General features: G+C 44.0%; 1 protein-coding gene across 1 annotated transcript in view; it reads right to left on the bottom strand.

Annotated features, from left to right (window-relative positions):
* The window catches only part of fmn2b (formin 2b), a 359,438-nt gene that overhangs the window by 179,128 nt on the left and 152,432 nt on the right, over positions 1-27,878 (bottom strand). The window contains 1 exon segment of the mRNA XM_055639562.1: positions 1,451-1,512. Coding sequence (XP_055495537.1) covers positions 1,451-1,512 — 62 coding nt within the window.

The raw sequence follows: 27,878 nt of genomic DNA, 5'->3' as shown, positions 1-27,878 counted from the left end.
CTTAAATTAAATCTAGTTACCCAAAACATTATTCTGAAGCAAATTACTTTTTTTTTAAAGTAGCAAAATTTGTTGCGTGGGAATTGTATCAGGCTGTATCAACTTCCAGCATGTTACACAAATCAACTTGAAATAAAGATATTCAGTAAGAAAACCTTTAGTAGTCAGAGTCGTAGTACAGCGAGGAAACAGCCATTTTGCCCAACTTCCCTAGGCCGACCAACATGCCCCATCCACACTAGTCCCACCTGCCAACTTTGCCGTATATCCTAATCCTATCCATGTACCTGTCTAAATATTTCTTAAATGTTGCGATAGTAAGCATCTCTACTACCTCCTCCTGCAGCTTGTTTTATACACCCACATTAAAAAGTTACCCCTCAAGGTTTCTATTAAATCTTGAACTCTAACAATTTTTCCTGTGGGATCCCACTTCTGAGCACAAATACACGGAGGCTCCCAGACATGGCTGTTGTTAGCACACAACAACAGCTCTTCACTGTACCTCTGTACACGTGACAATAAACTCAACTCAACTTTGCGTCTATCTTCGATATAAACCAACATCTTCAGTTCCTTCCTACACAGAATAGGAAAGCTTACACAGTAAAGGGAGGTTTTTAAGAAAAATTTGGGAAGCAATGAGCGGAAAAATGTCTCAGAATACTTTCTGTTTTGCTTGCTTCTGCACAGGCCACAAGACAGTTCACGACTTTCAGCTTTTGAACTACACGCATACCAGAATTATATTGGGACCTAATACACGACATTTGGAGTGAAACCTAATATCATAATGTGCAATTGTGAAAAGTTGCCACTGGAAAAAGGATTGCGTTCAAAGTTCAGGCACCCATTTGTGCACCGAGCGATTTGCGAGGTCAGGCGTAATGCTCCCAATTTGGTCAGAAGTGCTGTGATGAATTAAACCTGAAAAATCTGTATCAAAATAGGTCAACACTGGATAAATGCTCAGTGGTGCCACTTAAATGGACCACGTCAAATCTGAACCTTTTGCTCATTTCCACAGGCTACAAACATTAACCTTTTCGCATTCCATAAAGCATATGCATTTTAACTAACTTATTTCATACAACATGCTGCATTAACCTTACATCACTGAACTCAATGAAAGCATCGCAATTAAGGTTTTGCCAACTGCAGCGAGAATGAAAGCAGAGCTAAAGTGTGGAAAAATGTTTTTACTTTGAATATCCTACTGCTATAGCATGAAGAATGTGCGGATAGAATCAGATTACCTGAAATATAGGATTGTTTTGGAATGAAACAGTAGCTCAGTTACAAAGCAAAATATGCATCCCAGGAATCAATTGCTACATAAACTAACATGCAGCTTTGAGCAATGGGGTTAAATGCCCTGTTCCCGACTGCTTGGATCCAAAAGATTGCGACCACGTTGTCGTCTTTTGTTCCTTTGGTTTGAAGTACTTACATTCTCGTACAAGGCTTGAAGGGTCTCCAGGTCAACCACCGAATTGTCCAAGTTCAGAACAGCTGTGGAGAAAAGGACAAAAAGGAAGAGCTGTCAAGACGATGACAGGTCAGTTGAGGGGGTTAAGGTCAACGGAACACAAAAGGTGCTCAATGGCTGTGGAGTTGACCCATCGGTCAGACTGGCTTAGGAGCTTGAGCCGCAGAAATGATTGGAATCGTGCTGTGGCAAGGGCGGCACAGTAGTTGCGTCACACCGCCAGAGACCCAGATTCGATCCCGACTACGGACGCTGGCTGTACTGACTTTGTATGTTCTCTCCGTGTCCTGTGTGGGTTTTCGCCGGGATGTTCCAGTTTCCTCCCACACTCCAAACATGTACTGGTTTGAAGGTTGTTTGGCTTGGTAAATATGTAATTTGGTCGGAGTGTGTGAAGGATAGTGTTAATGTGTGGGGATCGCTGGTCGGCGCGGACTCGGTGGGCCGAAGGGCCTGTTTCCGTGGTGTATCTCTGAACTAAACTTGCAAAGCAAGAAACTGGTGGGGCCAGGTGTAACAACTGAAGATTTCCACCATGTACACACCCACACACCATTTCACAGCCAAAACTAAAGAGATCAGAGGAATGCCACAGACAAGGCTTCCCAAAGAATTAGAAATAGTCCAGGAATTAGAATGACCCCAGGAATGAATGGGTCAACATTTGATGAGAATTTGAAGGCACTGGGCCTGTAGCCACTGGAATTCCGAAGGATGAGCAGAGACCTCATTGAAAATTACCAAATCGTGAAAGGCCTGAATAGAGTGGATGTGGAGAGGACCTTTCTATTAGTGGGAGAGTCTTAGGCCAGAGGCCATAGCCTCAGAATAATAGGACATGCCTTTAGAAAGGAGATGGAGGAGTTTTAGTCAGAGGGTGGTGAATCTGTGGGATTCATTGCCAGACGGCTGTGGAGGCCAAGCCAATGGATACTTTTAAGACGGAAATTAACAGATTCGTGGTTAGTGTGGGTTTCGATTTATGGGGACAAGGCAGGAGAATGGGGTTGAGAGGGAAAGATAGTTCAGCCATGATTGAATGGCACAGACTTAATGGGTTGAATGACCTAATCCTGCTCCTATCACTTATGAAACGCAACACCGTAACAACACACACGCATTCTCATCTCTGGTCCACTTCAAACACAAGTTGACTAATTCTCTACTGAATTTCAAAACCTTGGCGAGGGTCAAGTCCTCGGCACTCAAAGCTGACATTTTTAGTTCAGATTTTGAACATTTCTTTCCCTTTCCCACCAATTTGAACCAGGCTCGTTGGGAGGTCGGGACTTGTCACACAACCGCCCATTGTTAGTCCGATAACAGTCATGCCTGTGGAAATTGATATGTAAATGCTCAATTGGGGCATTGTCACCCAGCTACATTGCATTTGTCTGTGTGAATGCAAGTTAGACTACATGCATAGTGCGCCGGTTAAACAGTAGAAGTGGCATTATTTACCGTATCCTTGAACTTGCAAAACTTTATAACCTTGTTCAAGTGCTCAGCAGTCTGGTGAGTTGAATCTTGTACAATTACAATTATCCCAGCAATAGAGACTATTGGCATCATGATCGGCACAGACATTGTGGGCTGAAGGGCCTGTTCCTGTGCTTAAACTAAACCATGCTGTCTGGTATCTGAGCAACCTACTTTTCCATATGCAAGATACAAGCTGTTGAAGGAATGTGGGTCAGGCAGCATCTCAATAAGAAATAGTCAATATTTTGGGGTCAGAACCATTCTCCAGACTGCAACAGGGTCCGTGCCGGTAACATCATTCATCCATAGATGCTGTCTGACCTGCCGAGTTCCGAAAGCAGTTTGTTTTTATTCCTCTCAAGATTCCAACATCTGCAATCTCTTGTATCTCCTCTTCTCTTATATGTCGGGCGGCATCTGCAACTCTACAGTTTTGTTCAGAACAGTTGCCAAACCAAGTTGTGATACATCTCCAGATAGGATTAGTTACACATGACATGTAGATAAATTGAACGGCAAGGAAATAACCTGAACCTCCATCGTGTTCAGATTTTAGAGATGCAGCATGGAAACAGGCCCTTTGGCCCACCGAGTCCATGCCAAAAATCGATCACACATTCACACTAGTTCTGTTATCCCACATTTGCATCCACTCGCTACACACTGGGGCCGATTTACAGAGGGCCAATTCATTTACAAACCCGCTCATCTTTGGGAAGTGGGAGGAAAGCGGAGCACCCGGAAGAAGTCCACGCGGTCACAGAAAGAACGTGCAAACCCCACACATACAGCACCCAAGGTCAGGAATGAACCCGAGTGCTTATGCCACCAGGCAGCAGCTCTACCACATGCACCATTGTCAAGTCAAGTCAAGTCAAGATTATTTGTCACATACACATACGAGATGTGCAGTGAAATGAAAAGTGGCAATGCTCACGGACTTTGTACAAAAAGACAAACAAACAACCAAACAAACTACAAACAGAATGGAACATAATCACATATTCTTTTACATATTAAATATTGTGGACGGAAGGAAAAAGGGAAAATAACAGCAATTGTGCCACACACTCTGCTTTCAAATGTTTGCCCAAATCAGCTAGCTTCAGGATCATGATGAAAACAGAAGTATATTTGGAGGCAACACTGATACCATATTTTCAGATTGTCCATTATGAAGTACATCAAACATAGATGTACCATAACTATTAGTAATATGCAACATGCTTCAGAGTCTAATGGATTCAAAGTGAACCTAACCAGATATATTAATAATAACCCAGTGGGTTAGTAAAAAGTGTTATATGACTATGTTTACAACATAGAATGGAAAAAAGCAATACGGAGCACATTAATTTTGCTAAAGACTCTGTATTAATCTGTTTTCAAACCAACGAATTAAACCGCATTATTAGTAGAAAAAAAAGCAGGTTGTCGAGTACAACATACTGAACATGAAAGAGAAGGGGATATCCAACTGGGACAATGAATGGAAATCCCTTCCTGCAGCCTGACCTATTAGTTTAGTGGGTCAACCAAACCACATGAAATCAGGTAGGTGAGTGACTGCAGTGCAGTTTGTGCACTAATCTAGTCTCTGAGTTTATGGGAACACCGTTTTACTAGTAAGCTGGCAATGTTCTTCAATGACTGAGAATAGAGCACAGGGTGGAAGATAGTTTTTAGTTTTAGAGATACAGCATGGAAACAGGCCCTTTGGCCACTGAGCACATGCCAACCATTGATCACCCGTTCACTAGTTCTATCCTATGCATTAGGGGCAATTTACAGAAACCAATTAATCTACAAACGGACATGGCTTCGGAGTATGGGAGGAATCCAGAGCACCCAGAGAAAACCTTCGCAGTTACAAGGAGCACGTACAACCTCCATTTAAAAGGTGTCCAATACACAAGCAAGCTAGAAAGATAAACTACCCTTTGATGCCCATCGGCTTATTTTACCAGGATACTTTGATACGATCCCTGGTCAAATGCTGCCGATGTCAAGAGCAGTTAGCCTTACCGCTACTCCAGGTTTTGATCAAGGCTGAAACGAGACCTGGAGCCAAGTGCTCCTCACAACAACCAAACTGGGCAATTGTAAGTTAGTTGTTGTTGAGTAACTGCTTCTTGAAAATGTATTCTGGTTTAGGTTTATTGTTGTCACATGCAGCGAGGGATAGCGAAAATGTTTGCTTTGTATTCTACCCAAACCGATCAGATATACCATGCATTAATATGAGCAATGTGTAAAAATATGAGCAAGTCAAACGCAAATACAATAGACAGAGGATACAGAGTGACGAATATAGTTCTCAGCATTGTAACACATCAGATCCTTCGACAAAGTCCAATGTCCTCATCAGGGTCAAGGTGAATCAGACAGTACCCTAGCCAATGGAAGTACCATTCAGAAGCCTGATAACAGAGGGGAAGAAGTTCTTCCTGGGTTTAGTGACATATGCCTTCACGCTTCTACACTTCTGCCAGATGGGAGCAGGGAAGAGAAGGAATGACCAGGATGGGATGTGTCTTTGATGATGTTGGCTGCTATTCCAAGTCAGTATGAAGTATAGATGGAGTCAATGGTCTGTGTGATGGACTAGGCTACATCTAAAAATGCACTGCAATTTCTTGAGCTCTTGTTTTCCATCAATTTGTTGATGATTGAAAGTAGACAGATTAAATAACGATTACCTAAATTGGATTTCAGCTAAGCAATTTTCCACATTGTCTTGTGGATGCCAATGTTGTAATTTTACCTCAACGACTTGACTCGAGGTGCAGCTAGTTCCAGAATGCAAGTTTTCAGCAATGAAGCTTGGGACACTGGTCTCAGATTTCACTGTAATCAGTGCTCTTAGCAGTTTCTTGATATCACGTTGAGTTAATTGAATTGGATGAAGACAGGCTTTTGTGCTGATGGGGATCTCGAGAGGAAGCTGAGATGGGTCATTAATTCAGCACTTCTGGCTGAATGGGATTGCAAATGCTTCACGTTTGTCTTTCGCACTTAGATGCTAGGCATTCCATTGTTGAGAGGAGAGATTTTGCACCTCCTACCTACGGCTACTTGTCCGTGGCGCCAAAGCCCGGCCTCTCTCTACATGCTGGTCTCAGACGTAGATCTGCTATCATTCATTACAATCGCTCCACTCTTTTAAAACTCAACTCCAACTCTGTACATTGTGGACTGCTTGATTGTAATCATGTGCAGTCTTTCTGCTGACTGGATAGCACAAAACAAAAAGCTTTTTCACTGCACCTCTGTGACAATAACAAAGTAATCTAAACTATAAAATATTTGTTTTCTTCACATGCCTGCTGCCTGACACTGCATTTCCACTGTTCTTTGTAAGGTAGATGGTGCAACAAAGAAATAGATGCTCATCTACTTTCCAAGTGGTAAGATGCACAATTGACCATGGCAGCATTGTTATTTTGCCATGTGAAGCAGATGCGCCAAATGGACATAGGTGGGAGGTAACGAGGTGGGAGCCACATTACCATCTCAGAATTTGGTGGCTGGAGGAGGGATCTGCAGATGCTGGTTTAAACTGAAGATAGACATTAAAAGCTGGAGTAACTCAGCGGGGCAAGCTACATCACTGGAGAGAAGGAATGGGTGACATTTTGTGTCGAGACCCTTCTTCAGACTGGTGAACTCTGAAGAAGGGCCGCGACCCGAAGCGTTACCCATTCCTTCTCTCCAGAGATGCTGACTGTCCCGCTGAGTTACTCCGGCTTTTTGTGTCTATCTTCAGCATGTCTAATTTTATATCCTTGCTGATGGAACAGAGATAAAGTCCACATGTTGGAACCCTACAGCAAGTACTTGGAAGGCAACAATTTGGGATGGAGTTGGTCTGGAGTTATACATGGACCTTACCAGAAAAGGATGACAGATCAGGCAACTGAGCCATCCTCGCACCAACTGGAGAGCGGTCTTGACATACCATCTACCTCATGGAGACCCTCGGACTATTTTTAATTTAACCCCGCACTAAACATTACTCCCTTTATTGTGTATCTGTGGATCACTGTGGATGGCTCAATTGTAATCATGTACAGTCTTTCCACCGACTGGTTAGCACGCAACAAGAGTTACACTGTACCTCAGTACACGTGACAATAAACTAAACTAGATTTCCTCCCCACCAGGATATTTGAGCTGAATGGGTAACTCAGTGTTACCAAGTATTCCTTAAAGGTTTAAGGGTTAATTTGTATTCTTCCAAACTATTGCAGTAATCAACATTAATGATCAAGACTGTGCTCATTCAACCTTTGGAGATGACTCCAGGTAGATCAATCAGTATTACAGACAATGCAAAAGTAGACAATTAATACAGATTTCTTGGGAAATCACTGAGCAGGATGTAGCTGGGAAGATGAATGCTGCCATCTGGAGTACACTTCCTCAGTACTGCAAGATTTTAGATTAAGATTGCACACACACACACATCTTCATTTGTTTTAGGTTTATTATTGTCCTGGTGTACTTAGGTGTACTTAGGTGTACCGAGATAGCGAAAAGCAATTTCAGTCACAGGTTAGAGTTGAAATAAAATTTGCACCAATATTTGTTTCAAGATGTAAAAACTTAAAAGAAATAAGAATTACCCAGAAATATCACTTCAGACACTTCAGGATATTTTCCAAATATTAATGTTCTGCTATATTACTTGTTATCCCTCAAACTGTGGACAACTTCATTGTAATCATGTATTGTCTTTCTGCTGACTGGATAGCACGCAACAAAAAAGCTTTTCACTGTACCTTGATACACGTGACAATTAACTAAACTATTCCATCCTGGAATACACACCATAACATAAATTGCAATGCAGAGAATGTTACTGAACCAAGTACAAACCTCAGTGTTATTGCTAGCCACTTTAAAATAGTCTGCTGTTTACTATCTTGCCGTTATTATGCATTACAACATTTCTTATTATACTCATATTCACAAGATTAATATTTACAATGTAAGCTCAGACCATTTGATATCTTCACTAGTCACCACGTAGAATGTAGTAGCCCAGAAGCCTCATGTTGATAATGTGCCCCTCTGCCCACATAATGCCAGACCCACTGCCAACCATTTTAACTCAACGGATATCAGGGATGGAAAACTACCCATGGGCTCAAAAAGCAGGGACCTAACTTAAAGTGGCAAAGTCATGTCCCACCATTGCCATTTTAACTTCTGTACCAGTTCTTCTCACCATGGCCTCTGCCCTGTAAATTATTCAACTATTAAGGCCCTTGAACTACGGGTCATAGTTCCTGGAGATAAAGGTTTTTCAATTTGGAGTATGGTGAGCAGTTTTGGGCCCCATATCTGAGGAAGGATGTTCTGGCACTGGAGAGGGTCCAGAGGAGATTTACAGGAATGATCATAGGAATGATTGGGTTAACATAGGATGAGCATTTGATGGCACTGGGCCTGTACTCTGGAGTTTAGAAGGGTGAAGGGGGGACCTCATTGAAACTTACCGAATAGTGAAAGGCCTGGATAGAGTGGATGTGGAAAGGATGTTTCCACGAGTGGGAGAGTCTTGGACCTGAGGGAATAGCCTCAGAATAAACGGTTGTACCTTTGGAAAGACGAGGAGGAATTTCTTTGGTCAGAGGGTGGTGAATCTGGAATTAATTGCCACAGATGGCTGTAGAGGCCAAATCATTGGGCATTTTTAAGGGGGAGATTGACGGACACTTGATTGATTTGGGTGTCAAAGATTATGAGGAGAAGGCAAGAGAATGGGGTGGAAAGGGAATGATAGATCAGCCATGATTGAATGGCAGAGTAGACTCTATAATCCAAAAGGTCTACTTCCGCTCCTATGACTTACGAACATGAAATGAGAAGCATCTTTACACAGAAGGTTTTGAATTCCAAGAATTTTCAAAAGCAGAGGGGAATGATGGTTGTATTGTTGAGTATATTCTGAATATCCTTCTACGAGATAGGATCAATTCAGCTCTACCACATTGCAGACATTGGACTTTGTTGGTGGAATAATTCTGAGAACTATATTCTGCACTCTTTTCCTTTGCTTTAGTCATTGTACTCAAGTTTGGCTTGATTGTATCTATATATCTGATTTAATTGGAGAGCGTGGAAAACAAAGTATTTCACGGTACATGTGACTAATAATAAACCTAATTAGGTTTCTGGCCTGTTGATAGAATCAGAGGACATGGGAATCCAAGTAGAATTAATCCAACAACATTGATTTAGGTGGCTTCTGCCTCAGAATTGGCGCATTGACAGCTCCTGCTCTATTTCTTACCCTCTCACCTGAATCCAGATGTCAAATTAACAAGGACACTCAATGAATTCAGATCAGTTACTGGCACCACAGCAATTTGTTCCTTTAAAGTACATTTAGGATTGCCTCCATTTTGTTTAGAAAAAAAGGAAACGTGAAGAATTGTACAGTAATCTCATACTACACAAGACTTGACAAAAATGCCAACTGCTATCATAGGCTCCAACCCCTTGTGTACAAGGAGTAGAGTCCGAGGCAGTTTAGTTTAGTTTAGTTTAGGGGATGCATCACAGAAACAGGCCCTTTGGCCACGCCAACCAACAATAGCCGTACGCTAGCACTATGCTACACACTAGGGATAATTTACATCAAAGTCAATAAACCTATAAACCTGTACGTCTTAAGTGCGGGAGGAAACCAGAGCACCTGGAAAAAACCCACGTGTCACAGGGAGATTGAATAAACTCCATCCATACACCACCCGTAGTCAGGATGGAACCCAGGTCTCTGGTGCAGTGAGGCAGTAACTTGGCCGCTGTACCACTATGCTGTGTTTAAATAAAAAAATATTCATATACAGATAAAATTCAAATAAATACAACTCCCTAAAAAAAATCTCCCACTGCAGTTTATAATGTAATAAATTCTTGCCATCATATCACTCGCTTTGGCTGCATGCCAAACTCATTTGAGTAATTTGTTAGTTCCTAATAGTGTAGAAGCTTTCACTTCACTGCAGATAATGGTCTTAAAGTCAAATAATTCATTCCACTTCAAAGCAATCATAGGTCACGGCAACATCACTGTGCAAGAATTATGACCAATTTTCAAAACCCACTCCTCTTGGTAGAGGTCAAAGAGAGCTCCTTTGATGGTAACTTTACAACATGCAACATTGCAAATAACTCAATGCACTGTGATTCTTTCCCCCTCCGTTTTTTGCTCAGACCAAGTCCAGTCTAATGAGAATCTGGAGTAACTCAGCGGGACAGGCAGCATCTCTGGAGAGAAGGAATGGGTGACGTTTCGGGTCGAGAACTTTCTTCAGACTCATGACAGAGAAGTCTCCATTTCTGACAGCTGCAAGGTTCCTGCATAACAAACTTCCAATTTATTGCACCGCTGATCACATTTACACTGGGACACCAAAAACAGACTGGGGGATATCGAAAATCAGATGACATAGGTTTAAGGAGAGAGGGAAAAGATCTTAACCTAACATAGGAACCCGAGGGATAACCTTTTCCTCACAGAAGTTGGTGGGTATATGGGGCGAGGGCATCAGTGTGACAACAATAGAGTTGCTGCCTTACAGCACCAGAGATCTCGACTACGGATGCATTCTGTACATTCTCCCTGCGATCGCGTAGGTTTTCTCAGGGTGCTCCAGTTTTCTCCCGCACTTCAAAACGGGCAGGTTGGTAGGTTAAATGGCTTCTGTAAATTGTCACTAACGTGTTGGATAGTGCTAGTGTACACTGGTTGGCACAGCCTCGCTGGGCTTAAGGGCCTATTTACTCACTGTATCTCTAACTCTTTACTTTAGGTAAAGTAAAGACTAAAGAGCTGCCAGAGGAAGCAGTTGAGGCAGGTACTCAACATTTAAAAGACATTTCCAAGGTAAACAACATTTAAAGCAAACTGGGTACAACTCGGCAACTTCCCAAAGAGTTGAGGGTCTGTCCCACTTACGTGACCTTGGCTCGCAAATTATGCGACCTCGTGGTCGCTTGAGGCGTACGGGCACCGTAAGGCCGCGCGGGGCCGGTCCCACTTAGAAGCGCGGAGGGGTATGGAGTTGTGCGGGGCTCCAAAAAATTCCTGCAGTGACCAAAATCTTTGCGCACCAACGGCCTATCGGCCCGCGTACGCATGGAGGCGTATTGCAGTCGTACACAGTGTCTTGACGTCGTACGCAGTGCTTGACGTCGTACGCCTAGCGCATGGCGTTGCGTGATGACGACACCGCCCATCGTGGCGTTGCGTGATGACCTCACCGCCTGACGCCCAAATTCAGTCGGCCTGCCTCCTGCCCAGCTGATTTGTAAGCATGGCGTAAATGACGTCACGCGCAAACTTAGCGTGAACTTCACGCGAACTCCACTTCCGGTTGGTACAAGCATGGAATGAATGGGAAAACTGGAGAGAAAAGGAAGGCAAGGTGAGCAAGACCTTGGTACATGGTAAATGGTAGGGAATTGAAGAATACAGTTGAACAGAGGGATCTGGGTATAACCGTGCATAGTTCCTTGAAGGTGGAATCTCATATAGATAGGGTGGTAAAGAAAGCTTTTGGTATGCTAGCCTTTATAAATCAGAGCATTGAGTATAGAAGCTGGGATGTAATGTTAAAATTGTACCAGGCATTGGTGAGACCAAATCTGGAGTATGGTGTACAATTTTGGTCGCCAAATTATAGGAAGGATGTCAACAAAATAGAGAGAGTACAGAGGAGATTTACTAGAATGTTGCCTGGGTTTCAACAACTAAGTTACAGAGATAGGTTGAATAAGTTAGGTCTTTATTCTCTGGAGCACAGAAGGTTAAGGGGGGACCTGATAGAGGTCTTTAAAATGATGAGAGGGATAGACAGAGTTGATGTGGACAAGCTTTTCCCTTTGAGAATAGGGAAGATTCAAACAAGAGGACATGACTTCAGAATTAAGGGACAGAAGTTTAGGGGTAATATGAGGGGGAACTTCTTTACGCAGAGAGTGGTGGCGGTGTGGAATGAGCTCCCAGTGGAAGTGGTGGAGGCAGGTTCATTGGTATCATTTAAAAATAAATTGGATAGGCATATGGATGAGAAGGGAATGGAGGGTTATGGTACGAGTGCAGGCAGGTGGGACTAAGGGGAACAAAATTTGTTCGGCATGGACTTGTAGGGCCGAGATGGCTTGTTTCCGTGCTGTTTTTTGTTATATGGTTAAGACACTAAATGGACGAATGGTTAATTGTTGAGGGCACAAGTAGAAGCAGCTTTCTTTGTGTTATGGTGAAAAAGTACAACCAGTGAAACATCAAGTGGAAATAGAACAAGGACTTTAGTTTTGTTTATAGTCACGTGTACCGAGGTACAGGGAAAAACCTTTTTGTTGCGTGCTATCTGGTCAGCTGAAAGACTATATGTGATTATACCAAGCCGTCCACAGTGTATAGATACAAGATAAAAGAAATAACATTTAGTGCAAAATAAAGTCCAGTGAAGTCCGATAATGGAAAGTCCAAGGGTCTCCAATGAGATAGGTGGTAGGTTACGACCACTCTCTATTTGTTGCCTGATGACACTGAAAAATATCCCTGAAACTGGAGGTGTACATTTTCACACTTCGGTATCTCTTGCTTGATAGAAACATAGAAACATAGAAATTTAGGTGCAGGAGTAGGCCATTCGGCCCTTCGAGCCTGCACCGCCATTCAATATGATCATGGCTGATCATCCAACTCAGTATCCCGTACCTGCCTTCTCTCCATACCCCCTGATCCCCTTAGCCACAAGGGCCACATCTAACTCCCTCTTAAATACAGCCAATGAACTGGCCTCAACTACCCTCTGTGGCAGAGAGTTCCAGAGATTCACCACTCTGTGTGTGGAAAAAACACAGATGGGAGGGGGAAGATGAGGAAATTACAGGGGCGAGACTCGTCCTTGATTATGCTGGTGGCCTTGCCGAGACAGCCTGAGGTGTAATTGGAGTCAATAGAAGGGAGGTTGGTTTGGGTGATGGTCTGGGCTGCATCAACAATTCTCTTCAATTTCACGCGGTCTTGGAAGGAGCTGCTCCCAAAGCAAGCTGTGATGCATCCTGATAAAATGTTCTCTATGGTGCATCTGCAGAAGTTGGTGGGGGACATGCTGAACCTACTAACATAGTCTGTGCCTAACAGTGGACACAATTGAGGGCTGCTGGTTAAATTATGTTTTGTTAAAGTATCCATTCTTCCCCTTATCACAACATCTTGCCTATTAGCTCATATCTGGCGCTATCAGTAAAACTAAAAGTGATTGAATGGGTAGCAAGGCTGTTTACACTAAACACATTAGCTCTGGCTGCAGTAACACATTTAGCTCATTGCAAATCTTTCCAAGTGCAAAAGTAAAATAAATGATGCCATGGAACTTGTGCAATAACTGTGTCAATAATGGAACCTAAATGCCGAAGTATGATTTTTAAAATTTAAATTAAGGAAAATCGTTCCTTTAGGAATACGACACTCATTTGGTTAAATTGCTATTAATTAAACTCAGATGCTGTTATGGCAGAACTTCATAACACAATTCTGATCTAAACCATTATGTCACAGAAACAGTATTTTAATCATTCACTCCGAACTTGTGACAGACCTTTTTATTGGGGAAATCTTCTTAAGTTCATAAGTTATTGGAGCAGAATTAGGCCATTCTGCCCATCAAGTCTACACTGCCATTCAATCATGGCTGATCTATCTTTCCCCCTCAACTCCATTCTACTGCCTTCTCCCCATAAGCCCCAACACCCTTACTAATCAAGAATCTGTCAATCTGCACCTTAAAAATACCCAATAACTTGGCTTCCATAACCACCTATGGCAATAAATTCCACAGACTCACCACCCTCTGACTAAATAAATTCCTCCTTATCTTTTCTCAAGGTATGGCCTTTTATTCAGAGGCTATGGCCTCTGGTCCTAGATTCTCCCTCAAGTGGAAACATCCTCGCCACATCCACTCTATCCAGGCCTTTCACTATTCACTACATCTTGTAAGCAATGGTAACCCCTAGAACTAATCGGTTCAGTCCTTGAGGAAGAAGTGAACTCACCGTAAATAAATTTACTCTTCCTTTTCAGTAACATATCAATGGATTGTCTTCACACCTGTGGAACTAAGTTCTGGTCACCCTTGTACAGCTTTCCGTTGTTGAAAGAAAAAGGCAGGAAATAGAAAGAACACTCGTCCAAGTTCTCTGCAATGATAAATGAGAAATGGGTTCCCTCTTGAATGAAATAAGAGGAGGTTAAAGGCAGGAGAGGAAGGCTTGTGGCTACTGTGGTTTTAAGTTGTGGGTTCCATTCAAAATCAATTGTAGAGATCAAAGCCCGTCATCTACCCCAACCAAGCTCAAGAAAAAAAGCCGATATTAATCCCTGCAATGCAGTCGAGTACTGAAATCGGCCCAGAACACCCAGTTTCTGATAAGGAATCAATTAGATTCGAGCATCTCCAGTTCCTTGTGTATTCAATTATAAATAGTAATTGCTGTTCTTCTCTCCACAGATGCTGCTTGACCTTAATATTTTGGTGTTGCAGCAGTAGAGTTGTCTTCCTCATTGGAAACCTTCGTACTATCTTTAATCAGACTTGACTTTATCTAGCACTAAACATTTTTATCTTGCACTAAACATCATACTTTTTATCCTCCATCTGTACACTGTGGACGGCTTGATTGTAACTATGCATAGTCCTTTCGCTGAGTGTATGTCACACAAAAGGTTTTCACTGTACCTCAGTACACGCAATAATAATAGACTAAAGTAAACTCCACACGGAGAGCGCCAAAGGTCAGCATCAAACCTGGGTTTTTGGCACTGTGAGGCAGCAGCTTGACCAGCTACATCATTGTGCCACCCAAATATCTGCAATTTCTGTTTATGCATCTGTTTATTTTCTTGCTTGCACTGCCTTGATAGTACTTATGAATGTTCCGATTTGCCAGGACAGCATGAAACAAAGCTTTTCATTGTATCTCAGTGCATGTGACAATAAACTAATGATAACATGGCAGCCTCCACAACTCTAGCCACTGGTGTGCTGCTATGTAGAGGCCAGCGACTCGCTTGTAGATTGTTTGTCAAGTGTGCGTAATTTAAGGCACAAGAATACATACTTTAGAGTTGGAAACAGCGCGAGTACAGGCCTGTTGGCCCACCCAGTCCGCACCGACCAGTGATCACCCCCAACACTCACACTATCCTACACACTAGGGATATATGGAGATCCTTTTACGGAAACCTTACCAGAATAAGATGGCCAGAAATAAAAGGCAATTGTTCCTTTCCTGCCCATCTTCTGTCAAGACAGTTGTTTTAAAAATAGAATATGGTCTTTCTCAAGAGGAGATGTCTTGAGAAAGGCATGTTTAGTTTAGTTTAGAGATAGAGTGTAGAAACAGGCCCCGTCCCCCAACCAAGTCTCGCCGACTATTGATCACCAATACTCCAGTTCTGGTACCCCACCTGCACATACGACACACCAGGGATCACTTACAGAAACCAATTAACCTACAAACCCGCATGTCTTTGGCGTGTGGAAGGAGACGGGAGCACCTGGAGAGAACCCACGAGGTCACAGGGAGGATGAATGAATGCTGTCTAGACAGCACCCGGGGTCAGGATCGAACCCAGGTCTCTGGCGCCGTAAGTCAGCAACAATACTGCTGCACCACAGTGCCGACCTGGGCCAATATTGAACACTGCACAGGTCCTGGTAAATGTACACAATCCTAACATATTTCAGTGGTATCCTTCAACTTGGTGAAAGCCACTGAAGTATCGGACTCCAGCTCTTCTCCCTACTCAGTACGTGTTAAGGACCTACTATTCTGCAGTTAAAATGTTTAGGTTAGTTTAGAGAAACAGGCCCGTCGACCCACCAAGTCCACACTGACCAGCGGTCCCCACACATTAACACTATCCTACACGCACGAGGGACAAGTTACACTTATACCAAGCCAATGAACCTACCTGGACATATTTGGAGTGTGGGAGGAAAACAAAGATCTCGGGGAAATCCCACGCATGTCATGGGGAGAACGTACACCCTCCGTACAGACAGCACCCATAGTTGGGATCAAACCCAGGTATCCGGTGCTGCAAGCACTGTAAGACAGCAACTCTACCGCTGCGCCACAGTGCTGCCCATCACAATTGGCATTAACATGACAATTTTAGATAATTAATCTGTTGCATGGTTTAAAGAACAGTTACCACAAAAAGGACGGCATCATTTTTTTGTTTGGCATTCACAATTAAATTGACAAAACTTGTGTAAGATTTTCAAGTTTATCATTAAAATTAGATTTACTTTAATGAAAAATGTCTTAAAAGGAGTTGGTGATACCACTAACATTTCAAGTGCAGAACTTAAGCCACAATTATATAATGATGTGACATATGAACGGTCTTCAAAGAGCTTTTGGCACTCGTGCATATGCCTCGCAGTTTAGTTAAATATTGATTCAGAACTTGCATGAAAAATAGCATTGCACCAGAGTCTCGGGTCACTGTGGGCTTCACCACACAAATTCACAGCACATCTCATACGATACAATACAACTTTATTTATCCCAGGAGGGAAATTGATCTGCCGATGGTTATAAAACACAAGACACATGAAACATGAAATTAAAGTGACGAGTGGAAAGGATTGGGGATGTGAAAAGATTGGGGAGGGTTGGGGGGGTGAGGGGAGTCAGTCTACCCCATGACAGAAGGGGGAGGAGTTGTACAGGTTGATAGCCACAGGGGAAAAGGAGCTCCTGTGGCGTTCTGTGGCAGTTCATGCAAGTTACATCAGCTGAATGAAACTGAGTGCGGTCTCACCTACACCTTTTAAATTGTAACAATACCTTTCCATTCCTAGGAGCGCTGGAGGATGAGGGGTGGTATATTAAATCTTATAGATGGTATATTAAATCATTAGAAGAATAGATCGGGTAGAAACAGAGAGTTTTGTGCCCAGTGTAGTGGAAATCGAGTATACAGGTTTAAGCTAAAGGGGGAAAAATGTAATCGGAATCTGAAGGCGTAACTTGTCCACACAAAGGGTGGCAGGTGTTTGGAACGAGCTGCCAGAGGGGGTAGTTGAGGCAGGTACTATCACAACATTTAAGAAACAATTAGGCAGGTTCATGGATAAGACAGGTTGAGAGGAATATGGGAGAAATGCAGGCAGAAATGCGGGACTAGTGTAGGTGGGACATGTTGGTCAGCATGTGCAAGATGGGCTGAAGGGCCTGTTTCCATGCTGTATGATTCTATGACTCAATGTCTAAACTCCAAATCCATTATAATAAAGGACTTCATTACCAACTTGCGGGTTACTGTTTACTGTTTTACATTCAAGAACACGAAGGTTCCTTTAAACTTCATTAATGGATGAATGAATGAATGTTATTGGCCAAGTATGTATACATACAAAGAATTGCCTTGGTGCTTTGTTCGCAAGTAACAACACGATATATAGTAGACAGTTAAAAATAAAACATAATAATTTAAACATGTGAAGAATGAAATAAAATACCAGAGCACAAGGAGGCTACAGACGTTTGGTTATTGAGTAAAGTTACTACTCGTGGAAAAAAAGCTGTTTTTATGTCTGGCTGTGGCTGTTTTGACAGTCCGGAGTCGCCTTCCAGATGGAAGTGCTTCAAAGAGTTTGGGGCCAGGGTGAGAGGGGTCAGAGATGATCTTACCCGCTCTCTTCCTGGCCCTTGCAGGGTACAGTTCGTCAATGGCGGGATGGAAGGTTGCAGCCAACAACCTTCTCAGCTGATCGAATGATGAGCTGCAGCCTCCGGCAGATAACTGATTATCTTCTGAATCCACTTACCAAAGTTCATAACCTCCACCTTTTCCCACATTGCAAGAGTTGGATACTTCACTTACAATGGAACGTAAGCGTAGCACAGATCCAAGAAAGGTAAATTGGAATGTTTCCTCTATGTCAATTTGCGAGAACATTTTTAGCGAGGTGCAAACAGACAGGGAACACCAAAACATGAATATCAGTGACATTTTAGAGACTGGCACAAAACAGAATCAACAAGTCTACTAGAATACAAACATTTTCTTCTGGGTGCTGGAATTAAAAGGATAGGTGGGACGTGGGACGTTAAAGAATTGGGTAAACTTGGTCAAATACCTTCTGATTTACTACATTCAGTTTTAATAGCACCTTGGGATTATATACTAGCCTTGGTGCGAATGTAATGCAGGTCCACCAGATTTTCCGATATCCTTGGCTCCAGAGATTTTCTGGATTACCTGTTTTGCCAGACCAGAGGTCATGGCTTCCAAGAGGAGTCTAACTGTACCAGAACGGTCCGCCTAGGACTAAGTCAGCTATGGGAACAGATTTGCCAGTTCCGGCCAGGCCCTAGTTCCAGAGTCATCATCACAGGGGGCAAATTCAACCCGCTGATCAGCCACGGAAGTCCCGCTGAGGTCAAAATCAGCTACCTCACCCGGCCTAGGAACCACATTTTCGGGGAAGTTCCGGGAGTGTGATTTCAAGTGCGCTCTCGGAATTTTATTCGGATTAAAGGAGGTGTCGGACCACCAGCTGTCGGAATATCAGTGGTGGACCTGCATGAGATATATCCGTCTATTTGGCGTTTAGGGTTAAATTAGGACAAACTGCATCATCTTATCTTTTATTCCCCCAAGAACAGATAATGAGGGATGACCTGATTAAGGTTCTGAGAAAGAGAGTTTTGATGGTGTCTATGTTGAGTCGCTCTCTCTGATGGGGAAGCTCAAGAGCAAGGGGTGAGAATCTTGAAATTATTGCCAGGCCAACAGGAACACCATTGAATCTCTTCTCCTCTATGCACCTCAAAGTAAACATATGTTACATATACCTAGCACCCTTTGTGTGTTTTTTTTTTTATTTTAAATGGTGCCCCTCAAGTTCCTGTTAAATATTTCCCCCCTTACCTTTAACCTATGTCCTCTGTTCTTCATGAAAAGGCTCTGTGGGTTTACGTACACACTATAAGATCACCCCTCATGCTCCTCTGCTCCAAGGAATAGAGTCCTAGCCTGTTCAACCTCTCCCTACAGCTCTGGCCCTTGAGTACTGGCAAGATCCTTGTAAATTATTCCTGCGCCCTTTCCAACTTGCAGTTAGGTGACTCATTTCCTTTTGAAATTGTGACTCCTCTAGGGGAATTGGAGGGGAACTTGCTGCAAGTTCCAATTGTAAAAAGGTCATTTCACCCCTTAGAATGAACAGTGAATAATAGGGATGACTTGAATCCAAGTATTTCCTCCTGCATTCTTTCATAGCTAGTCTTTGATTAAAATATCATTTTTATCCATCTCTTTAATATACATGCTACTTCTAAAAACTGCCACAGCATTCAAATTGACCTTGACTCAACGGTTAATTCAGGTAACTTTCCTTCCTACAAACCCACCCACCTTTGGAATGTGGGAGGAAAGAGAATGTGCAAACTGCAAACAGACAGCATCGGAGGTCAGGAAGGAACTGGGATCTCTAGGGGTTGTGAGGCAACAGCTCTACCAGCTGGGTCGCCCTACATGCTAGATGAATGTAACGCAGTGATGGGAATGGGGGGGGGGGGATGGCGTTCCCCTACTTTTCAGTTTCCAGTTTCCAGCCTGTTCGTGAATTTGGAGTTTTATCCTGCGCTACTTAACCCAAGGGCGAGCGAACGAGCGGACAGACGGACGAAAGCAACAATCATAGAGCGGAATAGGTGACATTTCGAGTCGAGACCCTTCTTCAGGGGAAAGAGGAACAAGAGATATAGACGGTACTAAGGACAAATGAATGGAAGATATGCCTACATCTCCCGCTTCCCTTTCCCTTGACTGTCAGTCTGAAGAAGGGTCATGACCCGAAATGCCACCTATTCTGCTTTAAGATCGTTGCTTTTGTCCGTCTGTCCGCGCGATCGCTCACTCTTGGTGCCGGCGCTTCTCCCCTCAGACTCTGCCAAACACACACACACACACACACACACACATGTCCGGCAGATCGGTGCGGGCCGAAACCAGGAGCAGGGGGTGGGGGATGGGGGGGGGGGGGGGGGGGGGGGGGGGGGAGGATGGTTTTAGTGGGTGCAGGATTTTCTGGAGCTCCTTTATAATGGCAATATTTTGTATGTTCAAAGTTAAAAAGGAGGAGTAGGCAGGAATATCAAAATGATCGCCTGCAGCTGAATAAAAAAAGATGATTTGTGCATGAAGAAGCCATACCAAAGCAAAGATACTAGAGCAGAGACGGAAGCCGGTTACGGAAATGGTACTGAAGATTATCCATGGCCCTACTACGGCATTTTTGTCGAGTGGACTATAGGATCTTTGGTTTCCAGTCTCCATGAGATGGACATTGTGGAGGAAAGTGGCGTTGTAAGGGCAGTCCACGTCTTTCACCAGCTCATTGGAACTTTTCCCAATTCCATAATGACTGTCTAAGAACTTGGCCCTCATCAGACCTGGCGTCTCTCCGCCAGCACCGGAGTTCACCTCCTGGACGCTCAACTCGTAGACCACCCGCTCCTTCCTGAAGCGGATATCAAACAGCTGTAAACCGCTGGCGGGACTGTGGAGGAACATGAACTTCCAGACAAAGTAGCGAATGTGGTTGTTTACAACATGGTATCTTGGTCCACGTGGCTCGAACTGGTGGGGGCCTTAGGTTTGAAACTGCGGGGATGGCTGCATCTGTGGTTCCTTCCTGTTGGGGGCGGGGGGGGAACCCTGGCCCGTGGCGGCTCCTGGTCCATTCCCTCTGCGGGTATCGCCTGGCCAGCTGAGTTCCTCCAGCACTCTGTGTATTTTGTTTGGCTCTGGAGTTAAAGGTGGTCACGGGGGGGGGGGGCCTGGGGTGGCTCAGCGGGACAGGCGGCGACTCTGGGGAGCAGGTAGCGTTTCGGGTCGAGACCCTTCTGCAGACAATCACAAGTACTCTCTCCGACGAGAGTTTAGTTCAGTCTGAAGAAGGGTCTTCTCACCAGAGTACCGCTGAGTTACTCCAGCTTTATGTCTAACTTCAATTTCAAGAGTTAAATAAAAAAACAGTGCTGGAGGAACTCAGCGGGCTAGGTGGCATCTGTGGAGGGAATGGATTAGGAATTGTTTCACGCCAGAGTTCTTCTTCAATAGGATGGAACTACAGATCAAAGATATTAGAGCAGATACTAGTATCTTTGTTGCAGATCAGGCATGATATTCTTCCGATTTAAATCGGAATTCCGATTTTATTGTTTTCCTATTTTCAATTTTTTGTGGCCGATTATTTGGCGGCCAATCAACCTCTGTCTCTAAGGGGATTTTAAGGGAAGCTGGTCAGTGACTGGACGCAACCCAGAGCCACCCCAGCCTCTAAGGGGGTTGCGTCCAATCACTGACAAGCTTCCCTTAAAATCCCTGTCCAATCTACAAATCGGTCTCCTCCCGTCCAATCAGCCGCTGTCTCCAAGGGCATTGTGTCCAACCCCCCCCCCAACCTCAGCCTCACAGACATTAGAGTACCCCTAGTTCCACAAACCCATTTCCATCACTGAATGTAACATGTTAAAATTGACTTGGGAAGTTCTAGCCTACAATACATTTTGCAAATGAAGATATGCCCATTCTAGATTTCAAGCAGAAAAATATTTTCTTACACTTGGGAGTAAGTTGGCAAAAATAACTCAGTCTGCCTGCTTGTGAAGGATATAACTACTCAGCAAGATGAAGTTCCAGACACACTTTTCCCTAAGGGGAAACAAAAGAACGGATATTATTTTGAAATAGATTGAAAGGATGGAAGTTTTCCTCTCTCTTATTTTTTTGAGGCATGCTGCATGCAAGTCAGGCCAGGCAATGTATAAGGAACTGCAGATGTTGGTTTATACCAAAGATAGACATAAAATACTGGAGTAACTCAGTGGGTCAGGCAGCATCTCTGGAGAAAAGTATAGGTGACGGATTGGACCTTTCATCAGACTGAAAGCTATCTTTCAGACCTGAAAAGTTTCGTATTCCTTTTCTCCATAGATGCTGCCTGACCCACTGAGTTACTACAACATTGTGTGTCTATTTCAGCCAATGTATAATACTCATAGGGACAGAGCACTCAACCTTTGACAGCACGTGGTGTAGCTGGTAGAGCTGCTGCCTCACAGCACCAGAAACCATGGTTCGATACAGACTACAGGTTCTGGATGTGTGGAGTTTGTACCTTCTCCCTGTGACTGTATAGGTTTCCTCCTGGTGTTCTGTTTTCCTCCCACATCCCAAAAAGTGTGCAGGTTAGTAGATTAATTAAAGAAGATAGACACAAAAAGCTGGAGCAATTCAGTGGGACAGGCAGCATCTCTGGAGAGAAGGAATGGGTAACATTTCAATCAGTTTGGTTTAGGGATATGGTGTGGAAACAGGCCCTTCGGCCAACTGAGTCTGCCCCAAGCATCGTTCACCTGCACACTAGTTCTATCACACTAGGTGTAATTTACAGAAGCCGATTAACCTACAAACCTGCACTCGTTTGGAATGTGGGAGGAAACCAGAGCACTGAGAAAACCCATGTGATCACAAGGATGATGTACAGTATAAACTCTATACAAACAGTGCCCGTAGTCAGACTTGAACCCAGATCTCTTGTGCTGCAAGGTGGCAGCTCTAACGCTGTGTTCAGGTAGAAGGTACAGGAGCCTGAAGACTGCAACGACCAGGTTCAGAAATAGCTACTTCCCCACAGCCATCAGGCTATTAAACTTGGCTCGGACAAAACTCTGAATATTAATAGCCCATTATCTCTTACTAGCACTTCATCAGTTTATTTATTCATGTGTGTATATATTTATATAATGGTATATGGACACACTGATCTGTTCTGTAGTCATGCCTACTAGGTTATGTTGTGCTGAAGCAAAGCAAGAATATCATTGTCCTATCAGGGACACATGACAATAAACTCTCTTGAATCTCTTGAATCTGGTGTTACTGTGCCGCCACTGTAAAATTGCCTCTGGTGTGTAGGGAGTTGATACAAAAGTGGGAACGGGTGATCGATGGTCAGCGTGGACTTGATGGACTGAAGGGCTTGTGTCCATGTAGTATATCTACACTACACTAACCAGCCTAGTGCCAACTTTGCTTCTAAACTGGTCCTTCCGAAAATGTCACGAGCAATCTGACAAGAAAACCTGGGGTAATTCTTCTTAGTTCTCCTTTACCAAAAGGCAACATTTAGTAATGACAATACCTTGAAATTCTACTTCTAAAATTGGATGGGTAATGATGTAATTAGCAGTGTCAATAGATGACAAATCACACCCACTGATCATTCCTTCCTAAAGCAAAGGGCAGCACAGTAGCGCAGCGGTAGAGTGTAAAGATGGATCTTTACCCTATTCCTTTTCTCTAGAGATGCTGCCTGACCCACTGAGTTTCCCCAGCATTTTGTGTCTATCCTCGGTGTAAACCAGCATCTGCAGTTCCTTCTTATACAGTGACAGAGAAGAAATGGATTGGCCCATGTGCCGCTCGGTAAAAACCACCAGCGAGCTCATGCGAGTCAACACTGCCTGTGGTTCAACAGAAGGAAGGATTTAATCAGACTTTGGCTCGCTTGCCTTCATTCACTTTGCCGGCCTTTAACACTGGATCCAACATCTCCAAAACTTAATCCACACATCCAGACCATTCCCAGACTTCATGACTCCAGTATCGCCCTCCACGTCCCTGTGCCTTCCTCCCCCAGCTCCAACGTGACCACAAGCCTTATTCTTAGACAGTCCCTCTGGATCAAGAATGAGTCGCTTCCACTTTGTTTATGTGGGTTTTGAGATTGTTGCCAAAGCCAATGTGAGGACCATAGACGGGAGAGTTTACAGAGATCCACCAAGGAAATGGGTCCTTGAGCCCACCCAGTCCATGCCAAACACTGATCACCCATTCACACTAGTTCGATGTTATCCCACCTTCATTTCCACAATCTATACTTTACTGGACTTTATCTTGCACTGAGCATTATTCCCCTTGTCCTATATCTGTACACTGAACGGCTTGATTGTGCCTATTGTCACCTATTCCTTTCCTCCAGAGATGCTGCCTAACTCGCTGGGTTACTCCAGCATTGTGTGTCTCTTTGCTTGTAATTCCGCTGACTGGGAAGCACTCAGCAAGGGAGCATTTCACTGTACCTCAGTACACATGACAATAATAATAATAATCTTAACTAAATACACACACCGGGGACAATTTACAGAAATCATTAACATAAACTTCTGGAAGGAAACTGGAGCACCCGGAGGAAACCCACGCCGTCACAGGAAGGAGGTGCAAACACCACACAGACAGCACCCGAGGTCAGAATCAAACTGGGGTCTCTGGTGCTTGAGGCAGTTCTACCAGCTGCGCCACCCTGATAAGGGAAGTGCTCAAAGAGGCAGACGGACACAAACGGATGTTTGTGAGCTGACACTTCTGCCATCACTTAGGCATGGATTCTGTGATATTCAGATGTATTGCCAAAGTTGAGTATATGTTTGACCTGATTGCTTTAATGTTTAGTATCTGACCCGTTTGGGTAGAATGCAAAACAAAGCTTTTCACTGTAACACTGCACACGTGATGTTGATAAACCTACACCAAAGGTTTTAGCTAAAATCTCGAATGCCCCTTTCCCGACTCCTAGCAGTCATGGGCAGGTCCGTGAGGATGCTGCACTTCATCAAGATGTTTTGATTGACTAAGATACAACATGAAAAAAAAGCCTTTCAGCCCACCAAATCCACACTGATCATTGAACACCTACCTGTTCATTCTTGTTCTACAATAGACAATAGACAATCTCTACTTCAGAGATACAGTGTGAATACAGGCCCCTTGGACCAGAGTGTGCTGACCAGCGATCACCCTGTACACGCACACTATCCTGTATACCAAGGACAATTTACAGAAGCTAATTAATCTATAAACCCATACGTTTTTTGGCATGTGGGATGAAACCAGAGCACCCGGGATAGGACAGGGAGAATGTACAAACTTGATACAGACAGCACGCGTAGTTAGGATCAAACGCGGTCACTGGCGCTGTAAGGCAGCAACTCTACCGCTGTGCCACTGTGCCGCCCCAACCCGCTGAATTACTCCAGCATTTCGTGTCTATCTTCGTTATAAACCAGCATCTGCAGGTCCTTCCTACACAATATAACGTCATTCAGGCACGGAAATTGCTATCAAAATATGGAGGGGACCGGGGGGTCAGGGGAGACACAATTTATTGGCGGCCGCGCGTGCGAGGCTTCAGAGGCACAATCCAGCGCTAAATGTAGCTCAACTCTGCCTGTCTCGCCGGGTTAACCTACAGCCCTGCCTGGACTGACGGGACACCAGCGCTGCTTCTCCGCGCTGGCTGTAAACCTGGGCCATATTTCCTGCAAGCCCAAGCAGGGCTGTAGGTTAACCTGGTGGGACAGGCAAAGTTGAGCTGGGTTTAGCGCTGCTTCTCTGCGCTGGCTGTGGGCCTGGGGGCACAGCTCCCGTCTGACTCCCGACCTCTCTGGCCACCCGTGGGCAGCACTCGGGTGGGGACGGGACCGCACCGGAGAGCCGGGATCGATCCTGGCTGGGGATGAGGCGCAGGTCTGTGCCACGTCTCCCTCCTCCAATCACCGCACTCTATCCTCAGTTCCACCACCCCCCTCCACCCCATTCCTCCTCCAATGATTGCGCTGAATCATCATGTCCCGCCCCCATTGCCTGCTGACCGATGTCGCTCTCGTCTAATCGGCGCCCTCGATCACCACCCCCACTGTCTCGCGGAAAGCAGAGATTTCACTGGGTTTTAACATCCGGATTACAAAAACTTGGGGGAGAACGTCCCTCGCCTCTCAAAACAGAGGGAAGACGTGTCCCCCTTGCCTCCCCCCTGGAAGTTCCGCCCCTGACGTCATTCATTTTTAATAAACCAGTGGCATTACTTTCTTCAGCGGTGAATTGGCATTTAGCTTTGCCCAAACTTGCTTTTGTCAGCTCTTGCCTGCACCCCATGCTTCCCCTCTATTTGTCGATTTAGAAAATGCTAAAAATGCCATAGAAATTTAAACATTTTGGGGGGCTTTTGAGTTCACAACTATTCTGAGCTGACAGCAAATATTTTGAAACAGACATGGTCTGTGGTTGATTATAATGGGAATTAGTGGCGTCAATTCCAGATTCCCAGCCTCTGAAAGTCTCCAGAGAACAAAGGAGTTTTCTTTCCCCCAGTTTAATGATTTGATGCTTGAAAAGTTGTACCAACTCGCCCTCTTCCCCACAAGCACAAGCCATAAGATCTTGAAATGGACAGATTATCGCTGGGGTCGGGTATTTGCGGTATATTGGAGCAAATGAGAAAATCCAACATTAATGGAGTAGACACAAAATGCTGGAGTAATTCAGCGGGCCAGGCAGCATCTCTGGAGAAAAGGAATAGGTGACCTTTCAGGTGGAGACCCTTCTTCAGACTGATGTCAGGAGAGAGAGAGAGATACATAGATAAGGAAGTGTAAGGTGTGAAAACAGGACAAAGGGGATGGAAATCAAGGAAAATGGAGAATAGATCATTGTTAGCTGGGAGAAGGTAACAACAAAGAAAACAGATAAAATGTAGTCAAAGACAGTCCGAGACTCCGGAGAAAAGGAATAGGTGACGTTTCGGCTCGAGACTCTTCTTCAGAGTTAGTCAGAGGAGAGGGAACCTAGTATGAAAGATTACAAGAGGCAAATGAATGAAAGGCATGAAAAAGGAGAAATCAAAGCCAACACTGATGATAAAGGAAAGGTGGAGCTCACAATGGTCCATTGTTGGCTGTGGAAAAGGTGATAATGAGGGATGAGAACAGTGAAACTAAGCAGGGCAACAATGAAACTAGTAGGATGACTAGGGCAGGGAAGGGGTGGAGAGAAATGAAATGCAAGTGTTACTTGCAATTAGAGAAATCAATATTCATACCGCTGGGTTGTAAGTTGCCCAAGTGAAATATGAGGTACTGTTTGTTCAATTTGTCTTTGGCCTCATACTGATGGTGCCAGCATCTGTTATTCATTCGTACACACTTATTAATAGAGCAATTCCACGTTTAGAAATTCTGTTCAATCTTTCTATTAAAGCATTAAAACTGCAAGCTTTTTATTTTTCACTAACTGGTCCATTCTTAATTAAATGCCTGCATACAACAGAGGCATCTCACTATTGGGCATTAGTGTCAAAGCCATCAAGGGTAAAGAGCTTCTTATTGTCATATGTCAAAAACCGAACAATGAAATTCTTACTTGCAAGCAAAACAGACTATGTAAACATAGTACTCTGTAAACAATATAATAAATGGAAAAATAGGTCAATGGGTGGAACAATAGGATTCAAAATTAACATTCAAAACGATGATAGTTGTTTTGTAAAGCAAATGGCACCCTCATTACTGAAATGCACCTTTTAGCTATGTATCGTTACATCACCAACACATATAATGGCACAATGGTGCAGCTGGTTGAACTGGTGGCTCACAGCACCAGAGACCCACCCGGGTGCAAATCTGACCTTGGGTGCTATCTGTGCAGAGCTTGCAAGTTCTCTCTGCGACCTCATGAGCTTCCTTGCACATCTGAAATATATGTGTTTGTCAGTTACTATACGTATCAATCGAACTTTATTTATCCCAGGAGGGAAATTGGTGCCAATAGTCATAACACACAACAAGATACATGAAACATGGAAATTAAAGTGACAAGTGGGAAGTCCAGGATTTGGGATGTGCAAAGATTGGGGAAGAGGAGTCGTTCTACCCCATGACAGAAGGGGGATGAGTAGTACAGTTTGAAAGCCATAGGGAAAAGGGATCTCCTGTGGTGTTCTGGGCTGCATCTTGGTGG

This window comes from Leucoraja erinacea, chromosome 8 (assembly GCF_028641065.1).
Source record: "Leucoraja erinacea ecotype New England chromosome 8, Leri_hhj_1, whole genome shotgun sequence".
NCBI lineage: Eukaryota > Metazoa > Chordata > Chondrichthyes > Rajiformes > Rajidae > Leucoraja > Leucoraja erinaceus.
The sequence above is the reverse complement of the archived record's forward strand: the minus strand, read 5'-3'. Positions and strand labels throughout refer to the sequence as shown.